We start from the raw sequence: 25,373 nt of genomic DNA, 5'->3' as shown, positions 1-25,373 counted from the left end.
GAAAGAGATTCCCGGTGGCAAAAGGGTTTGTTCTCGCGCTCATCGGGACAAGTTTCAGACGCTCTCCGTCATTTACAGTAGGGGATGGAAAATTGCACCAGAAGCCGAGCATGCCAGCCAAGCGAGCGACGTTCGGTATTAGCTGGAGAGTCAGAGCGAGGGAGGTACATGTGCGTTCGAGTGAATGAAAGCCTGAGTCGAAGAGCGCGTTCCCTCGGGTGTTCGCTGTAAGCAGAGTGGGCCGCACTCAATCTGCCAAAGCTTGCAAAAGCTGGAACAGAAAGTGCTCGGCGTGAGGTGGGATTCGGTGACCGTTTGCTGCACAGTCCCAAGGGCACGAATAGCTATGACAACAGCCTCGAGGGAATCCAAGCGATTCCTTCGCATTTGCTTTTCAACATACCGATGGGCTGAGGGGTGTTCAATTTAGATAAATGTGAGGTGCTGCATTTTGGAAAGGCACATCCGGGCAGGAGCAATACACTTCATGGGAAGGTCCTAGGGAGTGTTGCTGAACAAAGAGACCTTGGGGGAGCTCCCTGAAAGTGGAGTCACAGGTAGACAGGCGGGGAATAAGGGGTTCAGGACAGGGGTCTTTATTGGTCAGTGCATTGAGTACAGGGAGCTGGGAGGGTCATGTTTCGGCTGCATTGGTTAGGGCCACTTCTGGAATACTGTGTGCAATTCCGGTCTCCCTGCCAGAGGAAGGATGTTGTGAAACTAGAATGGGTTTGGAAAAGATTGAGAAGGATGTTGGAGGGTTTGAGCTACAGGGAGACCCTGAATATGCTGGGGCTATTTTCCCTGGAACATCGGAGGCTGGACCTTGTAGAGATTTATAAAATCAAGGGAGGCATGGAGAGGGTGAATAGACAAGGTCTTTTCCCCAGGGATGGAGGGGAGACCAAAAATAGAGGGGCATAGGTTTAAGATGAGAGGGGAAAGATTTAAAAGGGACCTGAGGGGGAGCTTTTTCAGAGGGTGGTGCGTGTATGGAATGAGCTGCCAGAGGAAGTGGTGGGGGCTGGTTCAGTTACAACATTTAAAAGGCATCTGGATGGGGACATGGACAGGAAGGGTTTAGAGGGATAAGAGCCAAATGCTGGCAAATGGGGCTAGATGAATTCAGGATATCGGGGTCAGCATGGATGAGTTGGGCCGAAGGTTCTGTACAGCTCTGGCTCCAAATTGTATTCTCAGCAACATGGCCAGATTTCTGGAAATCCTACCCAGTCCACTAATGCCCTTTGGGGAAGGGAAATCTGCCGTGCTCATTTGGCCTGGGCCCTCATCGTGACTCCAGGCCAAAGCAATGTGGTTGGCTCTGAACTGCTCTCTGAAAATGAGCGAGCGCGTCACTCTTTTCGTCATACCCTCACGGGATGTGGGCATCGCTGCCCGGGCTCGCATTTAGTGTCTGTCCCTAGATGCCCTCATCGTCATTCTTGAACATTAAGGGGCATTAAGGGTTAATGGGAGAAGGCAGGAGCATGGGGATAAGAAACATATCAGCCAGGACAGAATGAGAGATAATGGGAACTGCAGATGCTGGAGAATCCAAGATAACAAGGTGTGGAGCCGGACGAACACAGCAGGCCAAGCAGCATCTCAGGAGCAGGAAAGCTGACGAAGGGTTTAGGCCCAAAATGTCAGCTTTTGTGCTCCTGAGATGCTGCTTGGCCTGCTGTGTTCGTCCAGCTCCGTTTGTGTTAGCTTTGGGTTGGGGAAAAACTTTGGAAATCTAAAGCACAGAGGTGTTAGTTCAGGATTCTCTTCAGACTAACGCACAAGTTCAGTTGGTAATCAGGGAGGCAAAAGCAATGCTAGCATTCATTTCTGGAGCGTTAGATTTCAAGAGCAGGGGCGTACGGATGGGGCTGTGTCAGGCTCTGGTCAGACCACACCTGGAACATTGTGAGCAGTTTTGGGCCCCGTATCTAAGGAAGGAAGGGCTGGCTTTGGGAGAGGGTCCAGAGGAGGTCAACGAGAATGATCCCAGGGATGAAGTTGAGGAGAGGTTGAGGGTTCTGGGTCTGTACTCGGTGGAGTTCAGAGGAAAGAGGGGGGATCTGATCGGAACTTACTGAGAGACCTGGGGAGAGTGGACATGGAGAAGATGTTTCCATGAGGAGGAGAGACGAGGTCCTGAGGGTAGAGCCTCAGGGTGGAGGGACAAACCGTTAGAACTGAGATGAGGAGGAATTTCTTCAGCCAGACGGTGGTGACTCTGTGAAATTCTTCGCGGCAGAGACCCGTGCAGACGAAGGGGATTGAAGACAGACACAGAGGGGTTCATGTGAGAAGTGGTTTAAATGGTGCACCAGACTCATCGTGGTCGAATTCTGCTCCTGTATCTTGTGGTCTCATGGGCTCTAGCCAGGGGCACACACAGTCATCCCCCACAACGTCCCTCCCCCACCCCCACCGAGCCCCCTCACGAAGGTGGTCAGCTCCCTCAAAGCCAATGACAAACTTGTTGGGAGGCAGGGGGATATCACCCTTGACAACTATTCAACAAACCAATCAGGCACTTGTTGCCTGTCGAATCTCCATTTCCAGATAAATCAGTACGGGGACAGTTTCCCAAAGGCTAATCCCCGCAAACCCGCACGTCCCTGGGCACTATGGGACAATTTAGCACGGCCAACCCACCCTAACCCACACATCCCTGGGCACTATGGGACAATTTAGCACGGCCAACCCACCCTAACCCGCACATCCCTGGGACACTACGGGACAATTTAGCACGGCCAATCCACCCTAACCCGCACATCCCTGGGACACTACGGGACAATTTAGCACGGCCAACTCACCCTAACCCGCACATCCCTGGGCACTATGGGACAATTTAGCACGGCCAACCCACCCTAACCCGCACATCCCTGGGCACTATGGGACAATTTAGCACGGCCAACCCACCCTAATCTGCACATCCCTGGGCACTACGGGACAATTTAGCACGGCCAATCCACCCTAACCTGCACATCCCTGGGCACTATGGGACAATTTAGCACGGCCAACCCACCCTAACCCGCACATCCCTGGGCACTATGGGACAATTTAGCACGGCCAATCCCACCCTAACCTGCACATCCCTGGGCACTATGGGACAATTTAGCACGGCCAACCCACCCTAACCCACACATCCCTGGGCACTATGGGACAATTTAGCACGGCCAACCCACCCTAACCCACACATCCCTGGGCACTATGAGACAATTTAGCACGGCCAACCCACCCTAACCCGCACATCCCTGGGCACTACAGGACAATTTAGCACGGCCAATCCACCCTAACCCGCACATCCCTGGACACTACGGGACAATTTAGCACGGCCAATCCACCCTAACCCACACATCCCTGGGCACTATGGGACAATTTAGCACGGCCAACCCACCCTAACCCACACATCCCTGGGCACTATTGGACAATTTAGCACGGCCAACCCACCCTAACCCACACATCCCTGGACACTACGGGACAATTTAGCACGGCCAACCAACCCTAACCCGCACATCCCTGGGCACTATGGGACAATTTAGCACGGCCAATCCACCCTAACCTGCACATCCCTGGGCACTATGGGACAATTTAGCACGGCCAACCAACCCTAACCCGCACTTCCCTGGGCACTATGGGACAATTTAGCACGGCCAATCCACCCTAACCCGCACATCCCTGGGACACTATGGGACAATTTAGCACGGCCAACCAACCCTAACCCGCACATCCCTGGGCACTACAGGACAATTTAGCACGGCCAACCCACCCTAACCCGCACATCGCTGGGCACTATGGGACAATTTAGCACGGCCAATCCACCCTAACCCGCACATCCCTGGGACACTATGGGACAATTTAGCACGGCCAACCAACCCTAACCCGCACATCCCTGGGCACTACGGGACAATTTAGCACGGCCAACCCACCCTAACCCGCACATCCCTGGGCACTATGGGACAATTTAGCACGGCCAATCCATCCTAACCCGCACATCCCTGGGCACTACGGGACAATTTAGCACAGCCAACCCACCCTAACCCGCACATCCCTGGGCACTATGGGACAATTTAGCACGGCCAACCCACCCTAACCCGCACATCCCTGGGCACTATGGGACAATTTAGCACGGCCAACCCACCCTAACCCGCACATCCCTGGGCACTATGGGACAATTTAGCACGGCCAACCCACCCTAACGTGCACATCCCTGGACACTATGGGACAATTTAGCACGGCCAACCCACCCTAACCCGCACATCCCTGGGCACTATGGGACAAATTAGTACGGCCAACCCACCCTAACCCGCACATCCCTGGGCACTATGGGACAATTTAGCACGGCCAACCCACCCTAACCCGCACATCCCTGGGCACTATGGGACAATTTAGCACGGCCAATCCACCCTAACCCGCACATCCCTGGGCACTACGGGACAATTTAGCACGGCCAATCCACCCTAACCCGCACATCCCTGGGCACTATGGGACAATTTAGCACGGCCAATCCACCATAACCCGCACATCCCTGGGCACTATGGGACAATTTAGCACGGCCAACCCACCCTAACCTGTACATCCCTGGGACACTACGGGACAATTTAGCACGGCCAATCCACCCTAACCCGCACATCCCTGGGCACTATGGGACAATTTAGCATGGCCAACCCACCCTAACCTGCACATCCCTGGACACTATGGGACAATTTAGCACGGCCAACCCACCCTAACCCGCACATCCCTGGGCACTATGGGACAATTTAGCACGGCCAACCCACCCTAACCCGCACATCCCTGGGCACTATGGGACAATTTAGCACGGCCAACCCACCCTAACCCGCACATCCCTGGGCACTATGGGACAATTTAGCACGGCCAACCCACCCTAACCTGCACATCCCTGGGACACTATGAGACAATTTAGCACGGCCAATCCACCCTAACCTGCACATCCCTGGGCACTATGGGTCAATTTAGCACGGCCAATCCACCCTAACCCGCACATCCCTGGACACTATGGGACAATTTAGCACGGCCAATCCACCCTAACCTGCACATCCCTGGGCACTATGGGACAATTTAGCACGGCCAACCCACCCTAACCTGCACATCCCTGGACACTATGGGACAATTTAGCACGGCCAACCCACCCTAACCCGCACATCCCTGGGCACTACGAGACAATTTAGCACGGCCAACCCACCCTAACCTGCACATCCCTGGACACTATGAGACAATTTAGCACGGCCAACCCACCCTAACCCGCACATCCCTGGGACACTATGGGACAATTTAGCACGGCCAATCCACCCTAACCTGCACATCTCTGGGCACTATGGGACAATTTAGCACGGCCAACCCACCCTAACCTGCTCATCCCTGGGACACTACGGGACAATTTAGCACGGCCAATCCACCCTAACCCGCACATCCCTGGGACACTATGGGACAATTTAGCACGGCCAACCCACCCTAACCCGCACATCCCTGGGCACTACGGGACAATTTAGCACGGCCAACCCACCCTAACCCGCACATCCCTGGGCACTATGGGACAATTTAGCACGGCCAACCCACCCTAACCTGCACATCCCTGGGACACTATGGGACAATTTAGCACGGCCAACCCACCCTAACCTGCACATCCCTGGGCACTACGGGACAATTTAGCACGGCCACCCCACCCTAACCCGCACATCCCTGGGCACTACGGGACAAGTTAGCACGGCCAATACACCCTAACCTGCACATCCCTGGGACACTACGGGACAATTTAGCACGGCCAACCCACCCTAATCTGCACATCCCTGGGCACTATGGGACAATTTAGCACGGCCAATCCACTCTAACCTGGACCACTTTTGGTCTGTGGGTGGAAACCGGAGCACCCGGAGAAAACCCACGCAGACACGGGGAGAATGTGCAAACTCCACACAGGGAGTCGCCTGAGGGTGGGATCGAACCCGTGTCCTTGGCGCCTCGAAGCAGCATTGAGCCAGGTCTCTAGTTTGAAAGCTTTATGTAGTGAGGATGGGTTGCAACGGACTGGCTTATGTATGAGTGTCGAAGGTGATCCAATCGAGATGTTTAATTGGTGTAGCCAAGAGTCGGCAAAACATTCCATCACACACTGATCAGGACACATGCAAGAATGCCAAAAGATCACGACTATGTATCCTGGAAAATGTAAGAGTGCTGATTGGTCAGGAAATTGGATCTGATGGGATGAGGAGTCGGCATGGGGAAAACAGAAGGAAATCGGAGGCCCCTTCAGCGTTTGGCTCTTCAAAAACTGCAGAAGATGGCTCCTTGCAGACAAATATACCTCGCTTCCAGCCAGAAAGTTATTTGCTGCAGTGCTACATTGAAGGTAGTTGTGGAAAATAAAAACTCCTGGAGTTGGGGGGCATGGAATAACGGAACAGCATGGATGGAAGACTGGCTGGTTAACAGAAAACAGGGAGGGTGTATAAACAGATCTCTGTTCAAATGGCAGGAGTGGGATCCCACTCGGGCTGAGCTGAGACCTCAGCTCATTACAACATCCTTTACGATGTCTTTAATGAAGGTAGCAGAGCGAAATGTACAGAACATAGGTGGCGAAGACAACAGAAGGAGGATACAGACAGATATAGACAGGTTAAGCGAGAGGATAAACAACAGACAATGTGAGCTTGTTTGCTTTAGAATATAAAAAAAGCAGAGTGTTGTCTAAACTACAGAACGCAGAGACACAGAGGGATCTGGGTGCTGTGAGACACACAAGGTTAATCTGCAGATGCAGCGGGTAATCAAGAGGCATGTTCTCCCTCATTCTAAGAGGAACTGAGTATGAACGTAAGAATAACAAAGTGTGAAGCTGGATGAACACAGCAGGCCAAGCAGCATCTCAGGAGCACAAAAACTGACGTTTCGGGCCTAGACACTTCATCAGAGAGAGGGATGTGCTTCAGTTATACAGTGCATCGGCGGGACCTCGTCTTGAATACAGGGTGCAGTCTCTTGATAGAATTAAGGACATTAATGCGTCGGAGATGGTTCAGAGGAGGTTTTTACAGGATTGATCCCCGGAATGAGAGGGTCAACACGTGAGGAAAGGTCGGAGAGACTGGGGTTGGTTTGCCCCTGGAGTTTGGAAAAGTGAGGGGTGACTTGTTTGAAGCATATGAGGTCTCGACGAGGTGGATGTGGGAAGGATGTGTTCTCTAGAGCTTGGGTGGGGGGGTCAATGTTTAACAATCAGGGCACCCCGCCTTTCCCAGGATGGAGAGGAGGAGGTTTGCTGATCTTGCGGAAGGCAGTGCGACTTTGAACCCCATCTGCATCAGAACACAGCGGACGCAGGGTGCTTGGATATGTTTAAGGGGTGAGGGCTCAGACTGGCATGAGATGGAGCAGCCGGGAGATAGAGAGAATGTGGCATTCCCAACCCACCACAGACCAGCCGCTACCTCTGTGAGTTGCCGCGAGCTTGCCTTTAATTCACCTACTCATTAAGAAATCTCACCAACAATCCAAGAGCTATTGCAGGTTCTTGTAATCCCTGAACAATTCGGGGAGTTTACAGAATCGCAGGCTGGGAGGACCGAATAGTCAGACTGCATGCAGGGAATTGTCAACTATTCTAAAGGAAAGCCAAACAGTACATTCAAAGCAGCTCAGAGATTTCTCGTGCCTGGACTGAGATTGTCAGCTTATGACAGAAAGTCGGGGCTCTGGCTTTCGAGAGTAGGAAGTGATTTCATCGAAATGTTGAAGGTCGTGAGGCAGGTGGGCGGTGCGGAGAGAATACCGTTGCTCACGGTGGACCTTGGGGGCGGTGCGGTGGCTCAGCGGGTTAGCGCTGCGGCCTCACAGCACCAGGGGTCCTGGGTTCGATCCGACCCTCAGGCGACTGTCTGTGTGCAGTTTGCACATTTTCCCCACATCTGCGTGGGTTTACTTGGGGTGCTCCGCAGAGCCCAGCGATGTGCGGGTTAGGGTGGGTTGGCCGTGCTAAATTGTCCCGTAGTGCCCAGGGATGTGTGGGTTAGGGTGGGTTGGCCATGCTAAATTGTCCCATAGTGCCCAGGGATGTGCGGGTTAGGGTGGGTTGGCCGTGCTAAATTGTCCCGTAGTGCCCAGGGATGTGCAGGTTAGGGTGGGTTGGCCGTGCTAAATTGTCCCGTAGTGCCCAGGGATGTGCAGGTTAGGGTGGGTTGGCCGTGCTAAATTGTCCCATAGTGCCCAGGGATGTGCGGGTTAGGGTGGATTGGCCGTGCTAAATTGTCCCATAGTGCCCAGGGATGTGCAGGTTAGGGTGGGTTGGCCGTGCTAAATTGTCCCATAGTGCCCAGGGATGTGCAGGTTAGGGTGGGTTGGCCGTGCTAAATTGTCTCATAGTGCCCAGGGATGTGCAGGTTAGGGTGGGTTGGCCGTGCTAAATTGTCCCATAGTGCCCAGGGATGTGCAGGTTAGGGTGGATTGGCCGTGCTAAATTGTCCCATAGTGCCCAGGGATGTGCAGGTTAGGGTGGATTGGCCGTGCTAAATTGTCCCATAGTGTCCAGGGATGTGCGGGTTAGGGTGGGTTGGCCGTGCTAAATTGTCCCATAGTGTCCAGGGATGTGCGGGTTAGGGTGGGTTGGCCGTGCTAAATTGTCCCATAGTGTCCAGGGATGTGCAGGTTAGGGTGGATTGGCCGTGCTAAATTGTACCATAGTTCCCAGGGATGTGCGGGTTAGGGTGGATTGGCCGTGCTAAATTGTCCCATAGTGCCCAGGGATGTGCGGGTTAGGGTGGGTTGGCCGTGCTAAATTGTCCCACAGTGCCCAGGGATGTACAGGTTAGGGTGGATTGGCCGTGCTAAATTGTCCCATAGTGCCCAGGGATGTGCAGGTTAGGGTGGGATTGGCCGTGCTAAATTGTCCCATAGTGCCCAGGGATGTGCAGGTTAGGGTGGATTGCCCGTGCTAAATTGTCCCATAGTTCCCAGGGATGTGCGGGTTAGGGTGGGTCGGCCGTGCTAAATTGTCCCATAGTGCCCAGGGACGTGCGGGTTAGGGTGGGTTGGCCGTGCTAAATTGTCCCATAGTGCCCAGGGATGTGCGGGTTAGGGTGGGATTGGCCGTGCTAAATTGTCCCGTAGTGCCCAGGGATGTGCGGGTTAGGGTGGGTTGGCTGTGCTAAATTGTCCCATAGTGCCCAGGGATGTGCGGGTTAGGGTGGGATTGGCCGTGCTAAATTGTCCCATAGTGTCCAGGGATGTGCGGGTTAGGGTGGGTTGGCCGTGCTAAATTGTCCCATAGTGCCCAGGGATGTGCGGGTTAGGGTGGGATTGGCCGTGCTAAATTGTCCCGTAGTGCCCAGGGATGTGCGGGTTAGGGTGGGTTGGCCGTGCTAAATTGTCCCATAGTGCCCAGGGATGTGCGGGTTAGGGTGGGTTGGCCGTGCTAAATTGTCCCGTAGTGCCCAGGGATGTGCAGGTTAGTTGGGTTTAGATTAGGAAGTGCAGGGCTAGGAGATTCTGTCTGGGTGGGATGCTCTTCGGAGGGGCGGTGTGAACTCGTTGGGCTGAAAGGCCTGCTCCCACACTGTGGGAATTCTACGATTTGTACAACCTGGAGCGATGGCTGTTTGAAAAGCATTTCAAACAGAAACGAGGGGGAAGGGTCTAGGTCCGAAACGTCAGCTTTTGCGCTCCTGAGATGCTGCTTGGCCTGCTGTGTTCATCCAGCTCCACACTTTGTCATCTTGGATTCTCCAGCATCTGCACTTCCCATTATCACGGGTGCACTTCCCTCTTGCGAGAGTATGGTAACTCTCTTCCCGAACACATGGTGGATGCGGAAAGCTGGGATATTTTGAAGGTGGAGGGAGATAGATTCATCTGAAGCAAGTTGTGGGGGACAGGTTTTCAGGGGTAGGAGCGAGTGGGAATTTGAGGTGACAGTCAGACCAGGCACGATTGTCTGGAATGGCAGAGGGGCCGAACAGCCTGCTGGTGTTTCTAATTTCAAGTTTGTATTTCTTAAGTTACCTTGGCGTTTAGCTCTGGGTGAAAAATGGCCACCAGTGGGTAAGTGGCTTGATGGAGCATTGGGACCGTCACCTTTTTCTCTGCTGACACTGAGAAGATTTCTTCCTTTGTGTCTTCTTTCCTAAATTTGGTTTTCCAGGTGCCTGATTGAACAAAACAAACAAAATTTAAGCCTCAGCGGACGGAGTAGTCGGGTCGGAAGGGCTTCGGGCCTAGTCGCAGGGCCGCTCGCCTACAGCTTTCCCAGAATGCCGAGCCACGCAGTGGGTCTGGCCTGTAGTCCTCCAGCTGATTCCAGCCTCCACCCACCGCACCCATCCCCAGCCCCTACCTCAACACAGCTGATAACACGAGGCCGGGCCCCTCATTCCCATTCCGACCCACGAACAACGCATTGCCCTGGTGGGTCACCCCTCAGGAAACCCGGGCACATTCTCCCTACCGGCACCCACTCACCCCTCCCGTGTCAGAACACGCAACCAGATCGCCCTTCACCCACTTTAATCCCCTGGTCTGCAGCGTGCCCCTCGGCATGTAGGGTACCAGGCAAAGGGAATTCCCCCCCTTAAACAGGGATACTAACAGAGAGAGACACCCTCTTTAAACAGGGTCCCTGACACAGAGAGAGAGGGAGTCCCACTTTAAACAGGGTCCCTGACAGAGAGAGAGAGAGTCCCTCTTTAAACAGGGTCCCTGACAGAGGGGGGGAGAGAGAGAGAGAGAGAGAGTCACTATTTAAACAGGGTCCCTGACGGAGAGAGAGAGAGAGTCCCTCTTTAAACAGCGTCCCTGACTGAGAGAGAGAGAGAGAGAGAGAGAGCGAGAGAGTCCTTCTTTAAACAGGGTCCCTGACACAGAGAGAGTGAGAGAGTGAGAGAGAGAGAGAGAGAGAGTCCCTCTTTAAACAGGGTCCCTGACAGAGAGAGAGAGAGAGAGTCACTATTTAAACAGGGTCCCTGACGGAGAGAGAGAGAGAGTCCCTCTTTAAACAGCATCCCTGACTGAGAGAGAGAGAGAGAGAGAGCGAGAGAGTCCTTCTTTAAACAGGGTCCCTGACACAGAGAGAGTGAGAGAGTGAGAGAGAGAGAGAGAGAGTCCCTCTTTAAACAGGGTCCCTGACTGAGAGAGAGAGAGTGAGAGAGAGTCCCTCTTTTAACAGGGTCCCTGACAGAGAGAGAGAGAGAGTGAGAGAGAGAGAGAGTCCCTCTTTAAACAGGGTACCTGACGGATAGAGAGAGAGACAGAGAGAGTCCCTCTTTAAACAGGGTCCCTGACTGAGAGAGAGAGAGTGAGAGAGAGTCCCTCTTTAAACAGGGTCCCTGACACAGAGAGTGTGTGTGTGTGTGTGTGTGTGTGTGTGTGTGTGAGAGAGAGAGAGAGAGAGAGAGTCCCTCTTTAAACAGGGTCCCCGACAGAGAGAGTGAGAGAGAGTCCCTCTTTAAACAGGGTCCCTGATGGAGAGAGAGAGAGAGAGAGATTCCCTCTTTAAACAGGGTCCCTGACACAGAGAGAGAGAGAGAGACCCTCTTTAAACAGGGTCCCTGACGGACAGAGAGAGAGAGAGAGAGAGAGTCCCTCTTTAAACAGGGTCCCTGACAGAGGTGGGGAGAGAGAGAGAGAGAGAGTCACTATTTAAAGAGGGTCCCTGACGGAGAGAGAGAGAGAGCCCCTCTTTAAACAGGGTCCCTGACTGAGAGAGAGAGAGAGAGAGAGCGAGAGAGTCCTTCTTTAAACAGGGTCCCTGACACAGAGAGAGTGAGAGAGTGAGAGAGAGAGATGGAGAGAGAGAGTCCCTCTTTAAACAGGGTCCCTGACAGAGAGAGAGAGAGAGAGTCACTATTTAAACAGGGTCCCTGACGGAGAGAGAGAGAGAGTCCCTCTTTAAACAGCGTCCCTGACTGAGAGAGAGAGAGAGAGAGAGAGAGCGAGAGAGTCCTTCTTTAAACAGGGTCCCTGACACAGAGAGAGTGAGAGAGTGAGAGAGAGAGAGAGTCCCTCTTTAAACAGGGTCCCTGACACAGAGAGAGTGAGAGAGTGAGAGAGAGAGAGAGTCCCTCTTTAAACAGGGTCCCTGACAGAGAGAGAGAGAGAGTCACTATTTAAACAGGGTCCCTGACGGAGAGAGAGAGAGAGTCCCTCTTTAAACAGCATCCCTGACTGAGAGAGAGAGAGAGAGAGAGCGAGAGAGTCCTTCTTTAAACAGGGTCCCTGACTGAGAGAGAGAGAGTGAGAGAGAGTCCCTCTTTAAACAGGGTCCCTGACTGAGAGAGAGAGAGTGAGAGAGAGTCCCTCTTTAAACAGGGTCCCTGACACAGAGAGAGAGAGAGAGAGAGAGAGAGAGAGAGAGTCCCTCTTTAAACAGGGTACCTGACGGATAGAGAGAGAGAGAGAGAGAGACAGAGAGAGTCCCTCTTTAAACAGGGTCCCTGACTGAGAGAGAGAGAGAGAGAGATTCCCTCTTTAAACAGGGTCCCTGACACAGAGAGAGAGAGAGAGAGAGAGAGAGAGAGTCCCTCTTTAAACCGGGTCCCTGATGGAGAGAGAGAGAGAGAGAGATTCCCTCTTTAAACAGGGTCCCTGATGGAGAGAGAGAGAGAGAGAGATTCCCTCTTTAAACAGGGTCCCTGACACAGAGAGAGAGAGAGAGAGAGAGAGAGAGTCCCTCTTTAAACCGGGTCCCTGATGGAGAGAGAGAGAGAGAGAGAGAGATTCCCTCTTTAAACAGGGTCCCTGACACAGAGAGAGAGAGAGAGACAGAGTCCCTCTTTAAACAGGGTCCCTGATGGAGAGAGAGAGAGAGAGAGAGATAGAGTCCCTCTTTAAACAGGGTCCCTGATGGAGAGAGAGAGAGAGAGAGTGAGAGTCCCTCTTTAAACAGGGTCCCTGATGGAGAGAGAGAGAGAGAGAGAGAGAGGGAGTCCCTCTTTAAACAGGGTCCCTGACGGAGAGAGAGAGGGAGAGTCCCTCTTTAAACAGGGTCCCTGACAGAGAGAGAGAGAGAGAGAGAGAGAGAGAGAGTCACTATTTAAACAGGGTCCCTGACGGAGAGAGAGTGAGAGAGAGAGTGAGTGAGAGAGAGAGAGAGAGAGAGAGAGAAAGTCCCTCTTTAAACAGCGTCCCTGACTGAGAGAGAGAGAGAGAGAGAGAGAGAGTCCCTCTTTAAACAGGGTCCCTGACACAGAGAGAGAGAGAGAGAGTCCCTCTTTAAACAGGGTCCCAGACGGATAGAGAGAGAGAGAGAGAGTCCCTCTTTAAACAGGGTCCCTGACTGAGAGAGAGAGAGTCCCTCTTTAAACAGGGTCCCTGACAGAGAGAGAGAGAGAGAGAGAGAGTGAGAGAGAGTCCCTCTTTAAACAGGGTCCCTGACACAGAGGGAGAGAGAGAGAGAGAGAGTCCCTCTTTAAACAGGGTCCCTGACGGATAGAGAGAGAGAGAGAGAGAGTCCCTCTTTAAACAGGGTCCCTGACTCAGAGAGTGTGTGTGTGTGAGAGAGAGAGAGTCCCTCTTTAAACAGGGTCCCTGACAGAGAGAGAGAGAGAGAATGAGAGAGAGTCCCTCTTTTAACAGGGTCCCTGATGGAGAGAGAGAGAGAGAGTCCCTCTTTAAACAGGATCCCTGACACAGAGAGAGAGAGAGAGAGAGAGAGAGAGATAGACCCTCTTTAAACAGGGTCCCCGATGGAGAGAGAGAGATAGAGAGAGAGAGAGTCCCTCTTTAAACAGGGTCCCTGACGGATAGAGAGAGAGAGAGTCCCTCTTTAAACAGGGTCCCTGATGGAGAGAGAGAGAGAGAGAGAGAGAGAGAGAGAGAGTCCCTCTTTAAACAGGGTCCCTAACAGAGAGAGAGAGAGAGAATGAGAGAGAGTCCCTCTTTAAACAGGGTTCCTGATGGAGAGAGAGAGAGAGAGAGTCCCTCTTTAAACAGGATCCCTGACACAGAGAGAGAGAGAGAGAGAGAGAGAGAGAGAGATAGACCCTCTTTAAACAGGGTCCCCGATGGAGAGAGAGAGATAGAGAGAGAGAGAGTCCCTCTTTAAACAGGGTCCCTGACGGATAGAGAGAGAGAGAGAGTCCCTCTTTAAACAGGGTCCCTGATGGAGAGAGAGAGAGAGAGAGAGAGAGAGAGAGAGAGTCCCTCTTTAAACAGGATCCCTGACACAGAGAGAGAGAGAGAGAGAGAGACCGTCTTTAAACAGGGTCCCGATGGAGAGAGAGGGATAGAGAGAGAGAGAGTCCCTCTTTAAACAGGGTCCCTGATGGAGGGAGAGAGAGAGAGAGAGAGAGAGAGAGAGAGAGAGAGAGAGTCCCTCTTTAAACAGGGTCCCTGATGGAGAGAGAGCGGGAGAGAGAGTCCCTCTTAAAACAGGATCCCTGATGGAGAGAGAGACAGTCCCTCTTTAAACAGGGTGCCTGACACAGAGAGAGAGTGTGGGTGGTGGGTGAGGGGAGAGATATGACTCTGGCCTTTGTAGAAGACAGCGTTGAGCAGCATCAGCTTGGTATCTGCGGTGATATCGTGGACCATCTCAGTAATCTTGCCACCGGTGTGTTGGCTGATCCACGAGTTGATGTCCCTCACGTTCTCACTCATGTTCCTGGACAGCGGCATCGGCCCCACACCATACAGACGCTCCGAGTGCTGCCTGAACGTGTTCTTCAGCTCTATGTCTGGGTGGAGATGGAGGACCAGTCAGTCCGAATGTGTGTGTGTGTGTGTGAGGGAGACAGGGACTACAGTCAGAAATGACAAGACACCCCACTCCCTCCACCCCCACCGATGCTCAGTCGCAGCAGTGTGTACCATCTACAAGATGCTCTGCACAGATTCACCAAAGACCCTCAGGCAGCACCTTCCAAACCCCACGACCCACTTCCATCCAGAAGGACAAGGGGCAGCAGGTACATGGGACCCCCACCCCCTGCACGTTCCCCTCCGAGCCCCTCCCCATCCCGACTTGGAAATATATCCCCGTTCCTTTGGTGTCGCTGGATCAGAATCCCTGGAATTCCCTCCCTGAGGGGACACTGTGGGTTCATTACCGAGATGTCCATGAGATGCACAGATGTGAACGCTGTTTGCAAGAGTGGCCTTCCGCAGGCCCTCTCTCCCTCTGGAGACGTGGGTCCAGATACCACCCGCCTTTCCCCGCAACAGGAGGACTCTTCCCTTATTCCAGCAGCACAAACCCCCAACCCCCGAACCCCCCACCACCCCCCAATGCCAACCCCCGAACCCCCAAAACCACCACCCCCAACCCCCAACCTCCAAACCCCTCCACCATCCCCCATCACCAGCCCCCAACCTCCAAACCCCAACACCACCCCCCAACACTAATCCCCAACCCCAACACCACCCCAACCCCAAACCCCAACACCACCCCCCAACACAAATCCCCAACCCCCATCACCACCCCCAACCCCCAACACCACCCCACCAACACTAATCCCCCAAGACCACCCCCAAACCCCAAACCTCCAACACCACCCCCAACCCCCAAACCACCAACACCACCCCCTAACCCCTAAACCCCCAACACCATCCCCAACACCAATCCCCCAACACCAACCCCAACCCCCAACACCACCCCCCAACACCACCCCCCAACACCAACCCCCAAGCCGCCTACACCAACCCCCAACACCAACCCCCGAACCCCCAACAGCAGCCCCCAACACCAACACCCAACACCCCAAACCCCCAACACCCAAACCCCCAACCCCGAACCCCCAACACCAACCCCCAAACCCCCCAACTCCCAACACCAACCACCCAAACCCCAACCGCCCAAACACCACACACCCAAGCCCCAAACACTCAACACCGACCCCCCCAACCCCCAAGGCCCCAACACCAACCCCTCAACAGCACACCCCAACACCCAACCCACCCAGCATCACACCCCCACTCTACCAACCACAACCAGAGGAAATCAGCTTCTCTGTGTCACATCCTTCCATCATCTTGAACTCCATCATCTTCTAAACTTCACTAAGAATCCTTACAGTGCAGAAACAGGGCATTTGTCCCATCAAATCCACACCAACCCTCCAAACAGCATCCCACACAGACCCACCTCCTATCCCTTCCCTGTAACCCCCATGGCCGACCCACCCTAACCTGCACATCCCTGAGCACTATTCCTGGCCGTGGTAAATTGTCCCATAGTGCCCAGGGATGTGCGGGTTAGGGTGGGATTGGCCCTGCTAAATTGTCCCATAGTGCCCAGGGATGTGCGGGTTAGGGTGGGTTGGCCGTGCTAAATTGTCCCATTGTGCCCAGGGATGTGCGGGTTAGGGTGGGATTGGCCCTGCTAAATTGTCCCATTGTGCCCAGGGATGTGCAGGTTAGGATGGATTGGCCGTGCTAAATTGTCCCATAGTGTCCCAGGGACGTGCGGGTTAGGGTGGGTTGGCCGTTCTAAATTGTCCCGTAGTGCCCAGGGATGTACAGGTTAGGGTGGATTGGCCGTGCTAAATTGTCCCGTAGTGCCCAGGGACGTGCAGGTTAGGGTGGGTTGGCCGTGCTAAATTGTCCTGTAGTGCCCAGGGATGTGCAGGTTAGGGTGGGTTGGCCATGCTAAATTGTCCCATAGTGCCCAGGGATGTGCGGGTTAGGGTGGATTGGCCGTGCTAAATTGTCCCATAGTGCTCAGGGATGTGCAGGTTAGGGTGGGTTGGCCGTGCTAAATTGTCCCGTAGTGCCCAGGGACGTGCGGGTTAGGGTGGGTTGGCCGTTCTAAATTGTCCCGTAGTGCCCAGGGATGTTCGGGTTAGGGTGGATTGGCCGTGCTAAATTGTCCCATAGTGCCCAGGGATGTGCAGGTTAGGGTGGGTTGGCCGTGCTAAATTGTCCCATAGTGCCCAGGGATGTGCGGGTTAGGGTGGGTTGGCCGTTCTAAATTGTCCCGTAGTGCCCAGGGATGTGCGGGTTAGGGTGGGTTGGCCGTGCTAAATTGTCCCATAGTGTCCAGGGATGTGCAGGTTAGGGTGGGTTGGCCGTGCTAAATTGTCCCATAGTGTCCCAGGGATGTGCGGGTTAGGGTGGATTGGCCGTGCTAAATTGTCACATAGTGTCCCAGGGATGTGCGGGTTAGGGTGGGTTGGCCGTGCTAAATTGTCCCATAGTGCCCAGGGATGTGCGGGTGAGGGTGGGTTGGCCGTGCTAAATTGTCCCATAGTGTCCAGGGATGTGCGGGTTAGGGTGGATTGGCCGTGCTAAATTGTCCCATAGTGTCCCAGGGATGTGCGGGTTAGGGTGGATTGGCCGTGCTAAATTGCCCTGTAGTGCCCAGGGATGTGTGGGTTAGAGTGGGTTGGCCGTGCTAAATTGTCCCATAGTGCCCAGGGATGTGCGGGTTAGGGTGGGTTGGCCGTGCTAAATTGTCACATAGTGCCCAGGGATGTGTGGGTTAGGGTGGGTTGGCCGTGCTAAATTGTCACATAGTGTCCAGGGATGTGCGGGTTCGGGTGGGTTGGCCATGCTAAATTGTCCCATAGTGCCCAGGGACGTGCGGGTTAGGGTGGATTGGCCGTGCTAAATTGTTCCATAGTGTCCCAGGGATGTGTGGGTTAGAGTGGGTTGGCCGTGCTAAATTGTCCCATAGTGCCCAGGGATGTGCGGGTTAGGGTGGGTTGGCCGTGCTAAATTGTCCCATAGTGCCCAGGGATGTGCGGGTTAGGGTGGGTTGGCCGTGCTAAATTGTCACATAGTGTCCAGGGATGTGCAGGTTAGGGTGGGTTGGCCGTGCTAAATTGTCCCGTAGTGCCCAGGGATGTGCGGGTTAGGGTGGGTTGGCCGCGCTAAATTGTCCCGTAGTGCCCAGGGATGTGCAGGTTAGGGTGGATTGGCCGTGCTAAATTGTCCCATAGTGCCCAGGGATGTGCTGGTTAGGGTGGGTTGGCCGTGCTAAGTTGTCCCGTAGTGCCCAGGGATGTGCTGGTTCGGGTGGGTTGGCCGTGCTAAATTGTCCCGTAGTGCCCAGGGATGTGCAGGTTAGGGTGGATTGGCCGTGCTAAATTGTCCCGTAGTGCCCAGGGATGTGCAGGTTAGGGTGGGTTGGCCGTGCTAAATTGTCCCGTAGTGCCCAGGGATGTGCGGGTTAGGGTGGATTGGCCGTGCTAAATTGTCCCGTAGTGCCCAGGGATGTGCAGGTTAGGGTGGGTTGGCCGTGCTAAATTGTCCCATAGTGCCCAGGGAGGTGCTGGTTAGGGTGGGTTGGCCGTGCTAAGTTGTCCCGTAGTGCCCAGGGATGTGCTGGTTCGGGTGGGTTGGCCGTGCTAAATTGTCCCATAGTGCCCAGGGATGTGCGGGTTAGGGTGGGTTGGCCGTGCTAAATTGTCCCGTAGTGCCCAGGGATGTGCGGGTTAGGGTGGGTTGGCCGTGCTAAATTGTCCCATGGTGCCCAGGGATGTGCAGGTTAGGGTGGATTGGCCGTGCTAAATTGTCCCATAGTGCCCAGGGATGTGTAGGTTAGGGTGGGTTGGCCGTGCTAAATTGTCCCGTAGTGCCCAGGGATGTGTGGGTTAGGGTGGGTTGGCCGTGCTAAATTGTCCCATAGTGCCCAGGGATGTGCAGGTTAGGGGGGATTTGCCTACGAGTGGGGGTGAAATGTCTCCCTGCGTGCCCGGTCGTGTACGTCTGGGAGATATTTTATTCGGACCGCAGCCACAACTCGGTCTTCGGTTGTTTCAATGGGATGAGCTGGTGCCAAGTTCCGTGTGAACAGTGCAGCACCATTTCAGTCTCGAGTGACCACGGTGGGGCCTGGAGTCACGTGTACAGCTAGATGCCGGTAAGGGTGGCAGATTTCTGTTCTGAAGGGGTACCAGTCGACCAGAAAGGGTTTATTTTTATTTTCTTTTCACAAGCAACAAGGATTCACTGTCATAAATGAGGCCATCTTTTTAATTCCAGGTTTGTTCCATCAGAATTTAAATCAGGAGCGATAGCCAGGGTAGGAGGGGGAGGGGAGTGCGTGCGTGGCTCCCAGAACCTGACCTCGGCCTCCCAGTCCTGAGGTGAAAGGGATCTCAGCTCATGGCCGATGTTCCTCATCATCGTTGTCCTGTGATCTCCCCTCAAGTCCCTAACGGGGCAAACACGCAAATATCTCTCTCTCTCTTAAAGACACTCAACAAACGGGCCCCCAGAGCTTTCTGAACCAATGAGCTCTGGGCAAAGGTCACATACCGTCTCTGTAAAACAGCTGGGAGGCGCTTATCAAAGAGGGCGAACGGTTCAGCACCTCCTTCAGGGCCTGGTGGACACATCTGACCTCATGATGATAGTGCAGAGCCGCTTCGAGATCACGTTTCGTGTCGTTTCGGGCTCCTGTGGATAGAGTACGAACACTGACTGTAGTCTCCCACAGCCATTTCAACTATACTCTCAACAAGGGGAGACTTTGGACACACTGACCCTCCGACAGTGCCCGCTCCCTCAGTACTGACCGTCCGACAGTGCCCACTCCCTCAGCACTGACCCTCCGACAGTGCCAGCTCGCTCAGCACTGACCCTCCGACAGTACCCACTCCCTCAGTACTGACCCTCCGACAGTGCCCACTCCCTCAGTACGAACACTGACTGTAGTCTCCCACAACCATTTCAACTATACTCTCAACAAGGGGAGACTTTGGACACACTGACCCTCCGACAGTGCCCGCTCCCTCAGCACTGACCGTCCGACAGTGCCCACTCCCTCAGCACTGACCCTCCGACAGTGCCAGCTCGCTCAGCACTGACCCTCCGACAGTGCCCGCTCCCTCAGTACTGACCCTCCGACAGTGCCCACTCCCTCAGCACTGACCCTCCGACAGTGCCCGCTCCCTCAGCACTGACCCTCCGACAGTGCCCGCTCCCTCAGCACTGACCCTCCGACAGTGCCCACTCCCTCAGCACTGACCCTCCGACAGTGCCCGCTCTCTCAGCACTGACCCTCCGCCAGTGCCCGCTCCCTCCAATGCTCTCAATGCTGTGCATGAGACTGAGTGAGATACCAGCAGGTTGAGACACATATGCTGGGTGGACTACACTGAGGGAGAAAGCGAGAGGAACCGAGAGACAGTGTCTGAGAGTGAGGGGAATGCTGAGAGAGAGCAAGCGGGAGGCACAGAGACAGCTGATGTGAGGGCTACATCGTACGTGCGAGGCTCTGTTTCTGTTGCCCAGGTGATGTGTGCTGGTACCTGTACCCCTTGCGGTGAGCTTACCGAGTAGCAGGTGGGTGAGAGCAGCTGCCAGGCTGACGGGCGAGATGAGAACGTTGGAGTCTTGGTTGTAACTGGCGATGATATGGAAAGCCTCCAGGCCAAATGCGGTCAGCGAGGAGGCAACAGACTCCATCTCCTGCAGGGGGACCTTGTGCTCCACACAACCTTGCCAAGGGTCAACGAACGGGAAGCAGTGATCATCTGCTCCAACCAGGCCCCGCACATGCTGCCGCTCCGCTCGGGACGGGAGGAAATACACCACAATCTGGGGGAGATTCACCGCCTGGCAACAGGATCATTCAGGGAGCATCACTGTACCTCCCAGTGACTACACACTCACACACTCGCACTCACACACATTCTCACACACACACACACTCATGCAGACACGCACACACACACATTCACACACACACACACACTAATGCAGACACTTGCACACACACACACACACACACTAATGCAGACACTTGCACACACAAACATTCACACACACACACACTAATGCACACACTTGCACAAACATTCACACACACACACACACGCAACTTGCACACACACACACACTTGCACACACACACACACTTGCACACACACACACACACACAGACATACATTCACAAACACACACACACACATTCACTCACACACACTCACACAAAAAAGGACACAAAAACACGCGCGGACACATGAAATTCACAGACACATAAAGGCCCATCCGGTGAGTCTTTCCCCCCCCAGCCAAAGCCCCTCAATTTGAAAAGCCCACCCCCTTTTGAGAACGGGTAATTCCCGGGGTGGGGGGGGGGGGGCGGGGGAAATGCGAATGAGATGTTTTCTACCTCGAGAGACAGGAAACAGGCTGCTTGCAGCAGAAGGGCAAGTCCCAGCGATGTTATCATCATCGTTCAATGTTGCACAACGTCTTCAGTCGGAACAATTCTCTGCAAAATAAACAGCACGGAGCGGTTAGAGCGGAATTTACACCCAGCGTCAGCATCGAGCGCTCCCAGGGACAGGGGCAGCACAGGGTTACATACAGAGTAAAGCTCCCTCTACACTGTCCCCCCCATCAAGCACTCCTAGGGACAGGGACAGCACGGGGTTAAATACAGAGTAAAGCTCCCTCTACACTGTTCCCCCATCAAACACTCCCAGGGACAGGGGCAGCACGGGGTTAGATACAGAGTAAAGCTCCCTCTACACTGTTCCCCCCATCAAACACTCCCAGGGACAGGGGCAGCACGGGGTTAGATACAGAGTAAAGCTCCCTCTACACTGTTCCCCCCATCAAACACTCCCAGGGACAGGGGCAGCACGGGGTTAGATACAGAGTAAAGCTCCCTCTACACTGTTCCCCCCATCAAACACTCCCAGGGACAGGGGCAGCACGGGGTTAGATACAGAGTAAAGCTCCCTCTACACTGTTCCCCCCATCAAACACTCCCAGGGACAGGGGCAGCACGGGGTTAGATACAGAGTAAAGCTCCCTCTACACTGCTCCCCCCATCAAACACTCCCAGCACAGGGTTAGATACAGTGTAGAGATTCCTCCTCAATGCCCTGACAGTGTTCCCCCTCCCCCGGCTTTTTGGAGCTGTCTAAAGTATAATTCTGCCTTAATGTTACCAGCAATATTAGAGAGAAGGAGGCCATTCAGGCCCCTCCTCCAGCCTATCCCACAGGAGCAGGAGGAGGCCACTCAGCTCCTTCCCCAGCCCCTCCCACAGGAGCAGGAGGAGGCCATTCAGGCCCCTCCTCCAGCCTATCCCACAGGAGCAGGAGGAGGCCATTCAGCCCCCCCTTCCCCACCCCCTGCCACAGGAGCAGGAGGAGGCCATTCAGCCCCTTCTCCAGCCTGTCCCATAGGAACAGGAGGTGGCCACTCAGCCCCTTCACCAGCCTGTCCCATAGGAACAGGAGGTGCCCACTCAGCCCCTTCTCCAACCTGTTAGACAGGACCAGCAGGAGGCCATTCCGACCCCTTCTCCAGCCTGTCCCGCAGGAACTGGAGGAGACCATTCAGCCCCTTCTCCAGCTTGTCCCACAGGAACTGGAGGAGACCATTCAGCCCCTTCTCCAGCCTGTCCCACAGGAACTGGAGGAGACCATTCAGCCCCTTCCCCAGCCCCTCCCACAGGAACTGGAGGAGACCATTCAGGTCCTTCTCCAGCCTGTCCCACAGGAACAGCAGTAGGCCATTCAGCCCCTTCTCCAGCCTGTCCCTCAGGAACAACAAGAGGCCATTCAGCCCCCTGCTCCAGCCTTGTTGCAAGCAATGCTTGTGTAGCGTCTACCCCATACTGCGTATGAAGGCAACCCGAGCAGTTTTGGAGGGCCATGGTGACCAAACCCAGCTGCGCAGCGCACAGAGTGGCTTTTATTTTCTCCCAACCGCACTTGGAGTATTGTGTACAGTTCCGGTCACTGCATTATAAGGAGGATGTGGAAGCTTTGGAAAGGGTGCAGAGGCGATTTACTAGGATGTTGCCTGGTATGGAGGGAAGGTCTTATGAGAAAGACTGAAGGACTTGAGGCTGTTTTCATTAGAGAGAAGAAGGTTGAGAGGTGACTTAATTGAAACATATAAAATAATCAGAGGGTTAGATAGGGTGGATAGGGAGACCCTTTTTCCTAGGATGGTGACGGCTAGCACGAGGGGGCACAGCTTTAAATTGAGGGTGAAAGATATAGGACAGATGTCAGAGGTAGTTTCTTTACTCAGAGAGTAGTAAGGGAATGGAACGCTTTGCCTGCAACAGTAGTAGATTCGCCAACTTTAGGTACATTTAAGTCGTCAATGGACAAGCATATGGACGTACATGGAATAGTGTAGGTTAGATGGGCTTGAGATCGGTATGACAGGTCGGCACAACATCGAGGGCCGAAGGGCCTGTACTGTGCTGTAATGTTCTATGTTCTATGTTCTCTTTCTCTCTTGCAAAGAAGTTCGAAATAAAGTTTCGCTGACTGGTGTCATTTGCAAGTCCGTTGGTGCATGGGCCTCAGGGGAATTTATCCTTCAATAACACAGCTATACGGTCCCTGTTGTGCATCACCTGCATGACCCAGTGGTTAAAATGGTGCCGGTATCCTAATGGTACACGCGAACGTTGTTGTAGGCTGTTCCCGCAGGTGCTGCTCATTGCTAGGGAGACGTTCCTTTCGCTGGAGACTGTTGCCGCGATAGCCGCTGCCGCTGGTCTGTTTCCTGCCATTTCTGCCCGCTCCAGCGGCAGGACGCGACCACCTGCAAATCCGGGGAGCAGCGCTCGGCACTCTGCGTCTCCACGCACCGATGGCCGTGACCCGGCCCTCCGAGTTACGGCGTCGACCGCCGGCAGCGCCTCCCCCCCCGCCCCACGTTGGCGATCGGGCGGCCTCCTGCCATTTCGCCCCCTTCCCCATTGCGCTCCTTGCTCGTGCCCCGTCGGGGGGAATCGCGCACGGCGCAACGCTCAATGTTGTCCCCTTACGCTCCGGGTACATCCGTGCAGGAGAGACAATCCATCCCCACTCGGAAAAGGTGGGATAGCTAGGACGGCCAAATGTGGACTGAATTTTTCGGAAAAGGTGTCGAAGCACGCAGATGAGGGTTAGGGCCTTCAATGTGGTCTACATGCAAAGTCTTTGATGAGGTCCCACGAGGGAGGTTGGCACAAAACCAGGTACAAATGCCACCGGGCCTGGGGGGTAACTTAGTGTTTGAGATCCGAAATTGGCTGAGGGCCAGTTCCCAGAGGCTACATGTATGACTGGAGCCCAGTGTGGCGCGGTGTACCACAAGGATGGGTCCCTCGTTGGCGTTTGCTTGAGCAAATGATGAGGAATACGGCTGGGATAGCAAGTCAGTGTGCGGATGAGAGATGGATTGGCCAGGTGGTTGGTAATGAGGAGGAAGGTGGTAGATTACAGGATACTAATGGATTAGATGGGCACATCAGTGGCAGATAAACGCAAAGTGATGAACTTTGCAAGAAGGAACAAGACAAGGGAGTAGTCGATGAAAGGCAGGACACTGGGAAGCATCTTGGGATGCTTGTCCACAATTCCCTAAAGGTGGTGGGACAGGTTTAGCATGTGGTTCAGAAGGCAAATGGGAGACACGCCTTGGTCAGTGGTTGATATGTACGATAACAGCAGGGAGGTGATGTTAGAGCTGTACAGGACACAGCTGGTGCACTGTGTGCAGGTCTGGTCCCCCACACTATAGGAAGGATGGGATTACACTGGGGTGGGGTGCAGAGGGAGATTCGCCAGGACATTGCCTGGGACGGAGAGACTCAGCGATGAAGGGACAGACTGGATACGTTCAGGGTGTTTTCTCTGGAGGAGAGAAGGCTGAGGTGAGACCTGGTAGAGGGGTGTATAACATTATGAGGGGCATGGGCAGGGTGAACCAAAAGTTGCTGTTGAATAACAAGGGGGAACATAATTTTAAAGTTATTTAGAGGGGATTTGAGAACAAACATTTTCACCCAGAGGGCCATCATTGTTTCAGGCAAACGGCCAGACGCATGCAGCGATTTGAGGAAATGAACTTTACCCGCCCCCCCAACCCTCCAGAGGGTTGCAATTCACTGCCTGGGAGGGGAGCCGAGGAAGGAAATCTCACCAGCTTTAAAACAAGATGAACACTTGTCCTAACATTCAAAGCCATGGTTTCGCAAAGTGGGGCTGGGGGTGCCGCAGAATAGCTTTGACAGTACCGCCTTGATGGGCTTCCACAGGGCATGACTGTAAAATGCTCAAGGGCGAAGATAATAGCCGGGCTCTCCATCACTATCTGCGTGTCATGTTTCTCAGTCCGAATATCTCTGTCAATAACACTGGTCAACTGGTGCCCCCCAGTTGATAGCGTAGTCCCTCAGCACTGGCCTTGTGGGAGTGACACATCCACTGAGGCCAAACTAGCGAGCACTGTGTCTCCAGGCCTACTGGCTTATCATGGGGACATAGCCTTAATCTTAATTCAAGTCGGAAACAGGGTAGTTCACGTCCTCGAACTTGAGGAAGCAACTGATGAAACGCTAGTCATAAGGAACAATCACAGGCAGAAGGTTTCGGATGTTCGACACGAGGACTCTCCTGCAGCATTGTGTCCCATTCTATAGAAAGGGCAGCATTTACCGGGACGTGGCCGGGAAT

The 25,373-nt window shown here is 54.1% G+C and overlaps 1 protein-coding gene across 1 annotated transcript in view; it reads right to left on the bottom strand.

The window, feature by feature from the left end:
- LOC125449632 (plasma protease C1 inhibitor-like) overlaps positions 1 to 25,373 on the bottom strand; it is a 33,766-nt gene that overhangs the window by 7,598 nt on the left and 795 nt on the right. The window contains exons 2-6 of the mRNA XM_059642845.1: positions 21,068 to 21,169; positions 20,226 to 20,508; positions 19,207 to 19,347; positions 14,481 to 14,684; positions 10,018 to 10,160 (exon numbers count right to left, since the gene is read on the bottom strand). Coding sequence (XP_059498828.1) covers positions 10,018 to 10,160; positions 14,481 to 14,684; positions 19,207 to 19,347; positions 20,226 to 20,508; positions 21,068 to 21,130 — 834 coding nt within the window. The 5' untranslated portion in view covers positions 21,131 to 21,169. The remainder of the gene's footprint in view (positions 1 to 10,017; positions 10,161 to 14,480; positions 14,685 to 19,206; positions 19,348 to 20,225; positions 20,509 to 21,067; positions 21,170 to 25,373) is intronic.

Source organism: Stegostoma tigrinum, chromosome 46, assembly GCF_030684315.1.
Source record: "Stegostoma tigrinum isolate sSteTig4 chromosome 46, sSteTig4.hap1, whole genome shotgun sequence".
Taxonomy (NCBI): Eukaryota; Metazoa; Chordata; class Chondrichthyes; order Orectolobiformes; family Stegostomatidae; genus Stegostoma; species Stegostoma tigrinum.
Note: the sequence above shows the minus strand (reverse complement) of the source record. Positions and strands in the feature narration are given on the sequence as shown.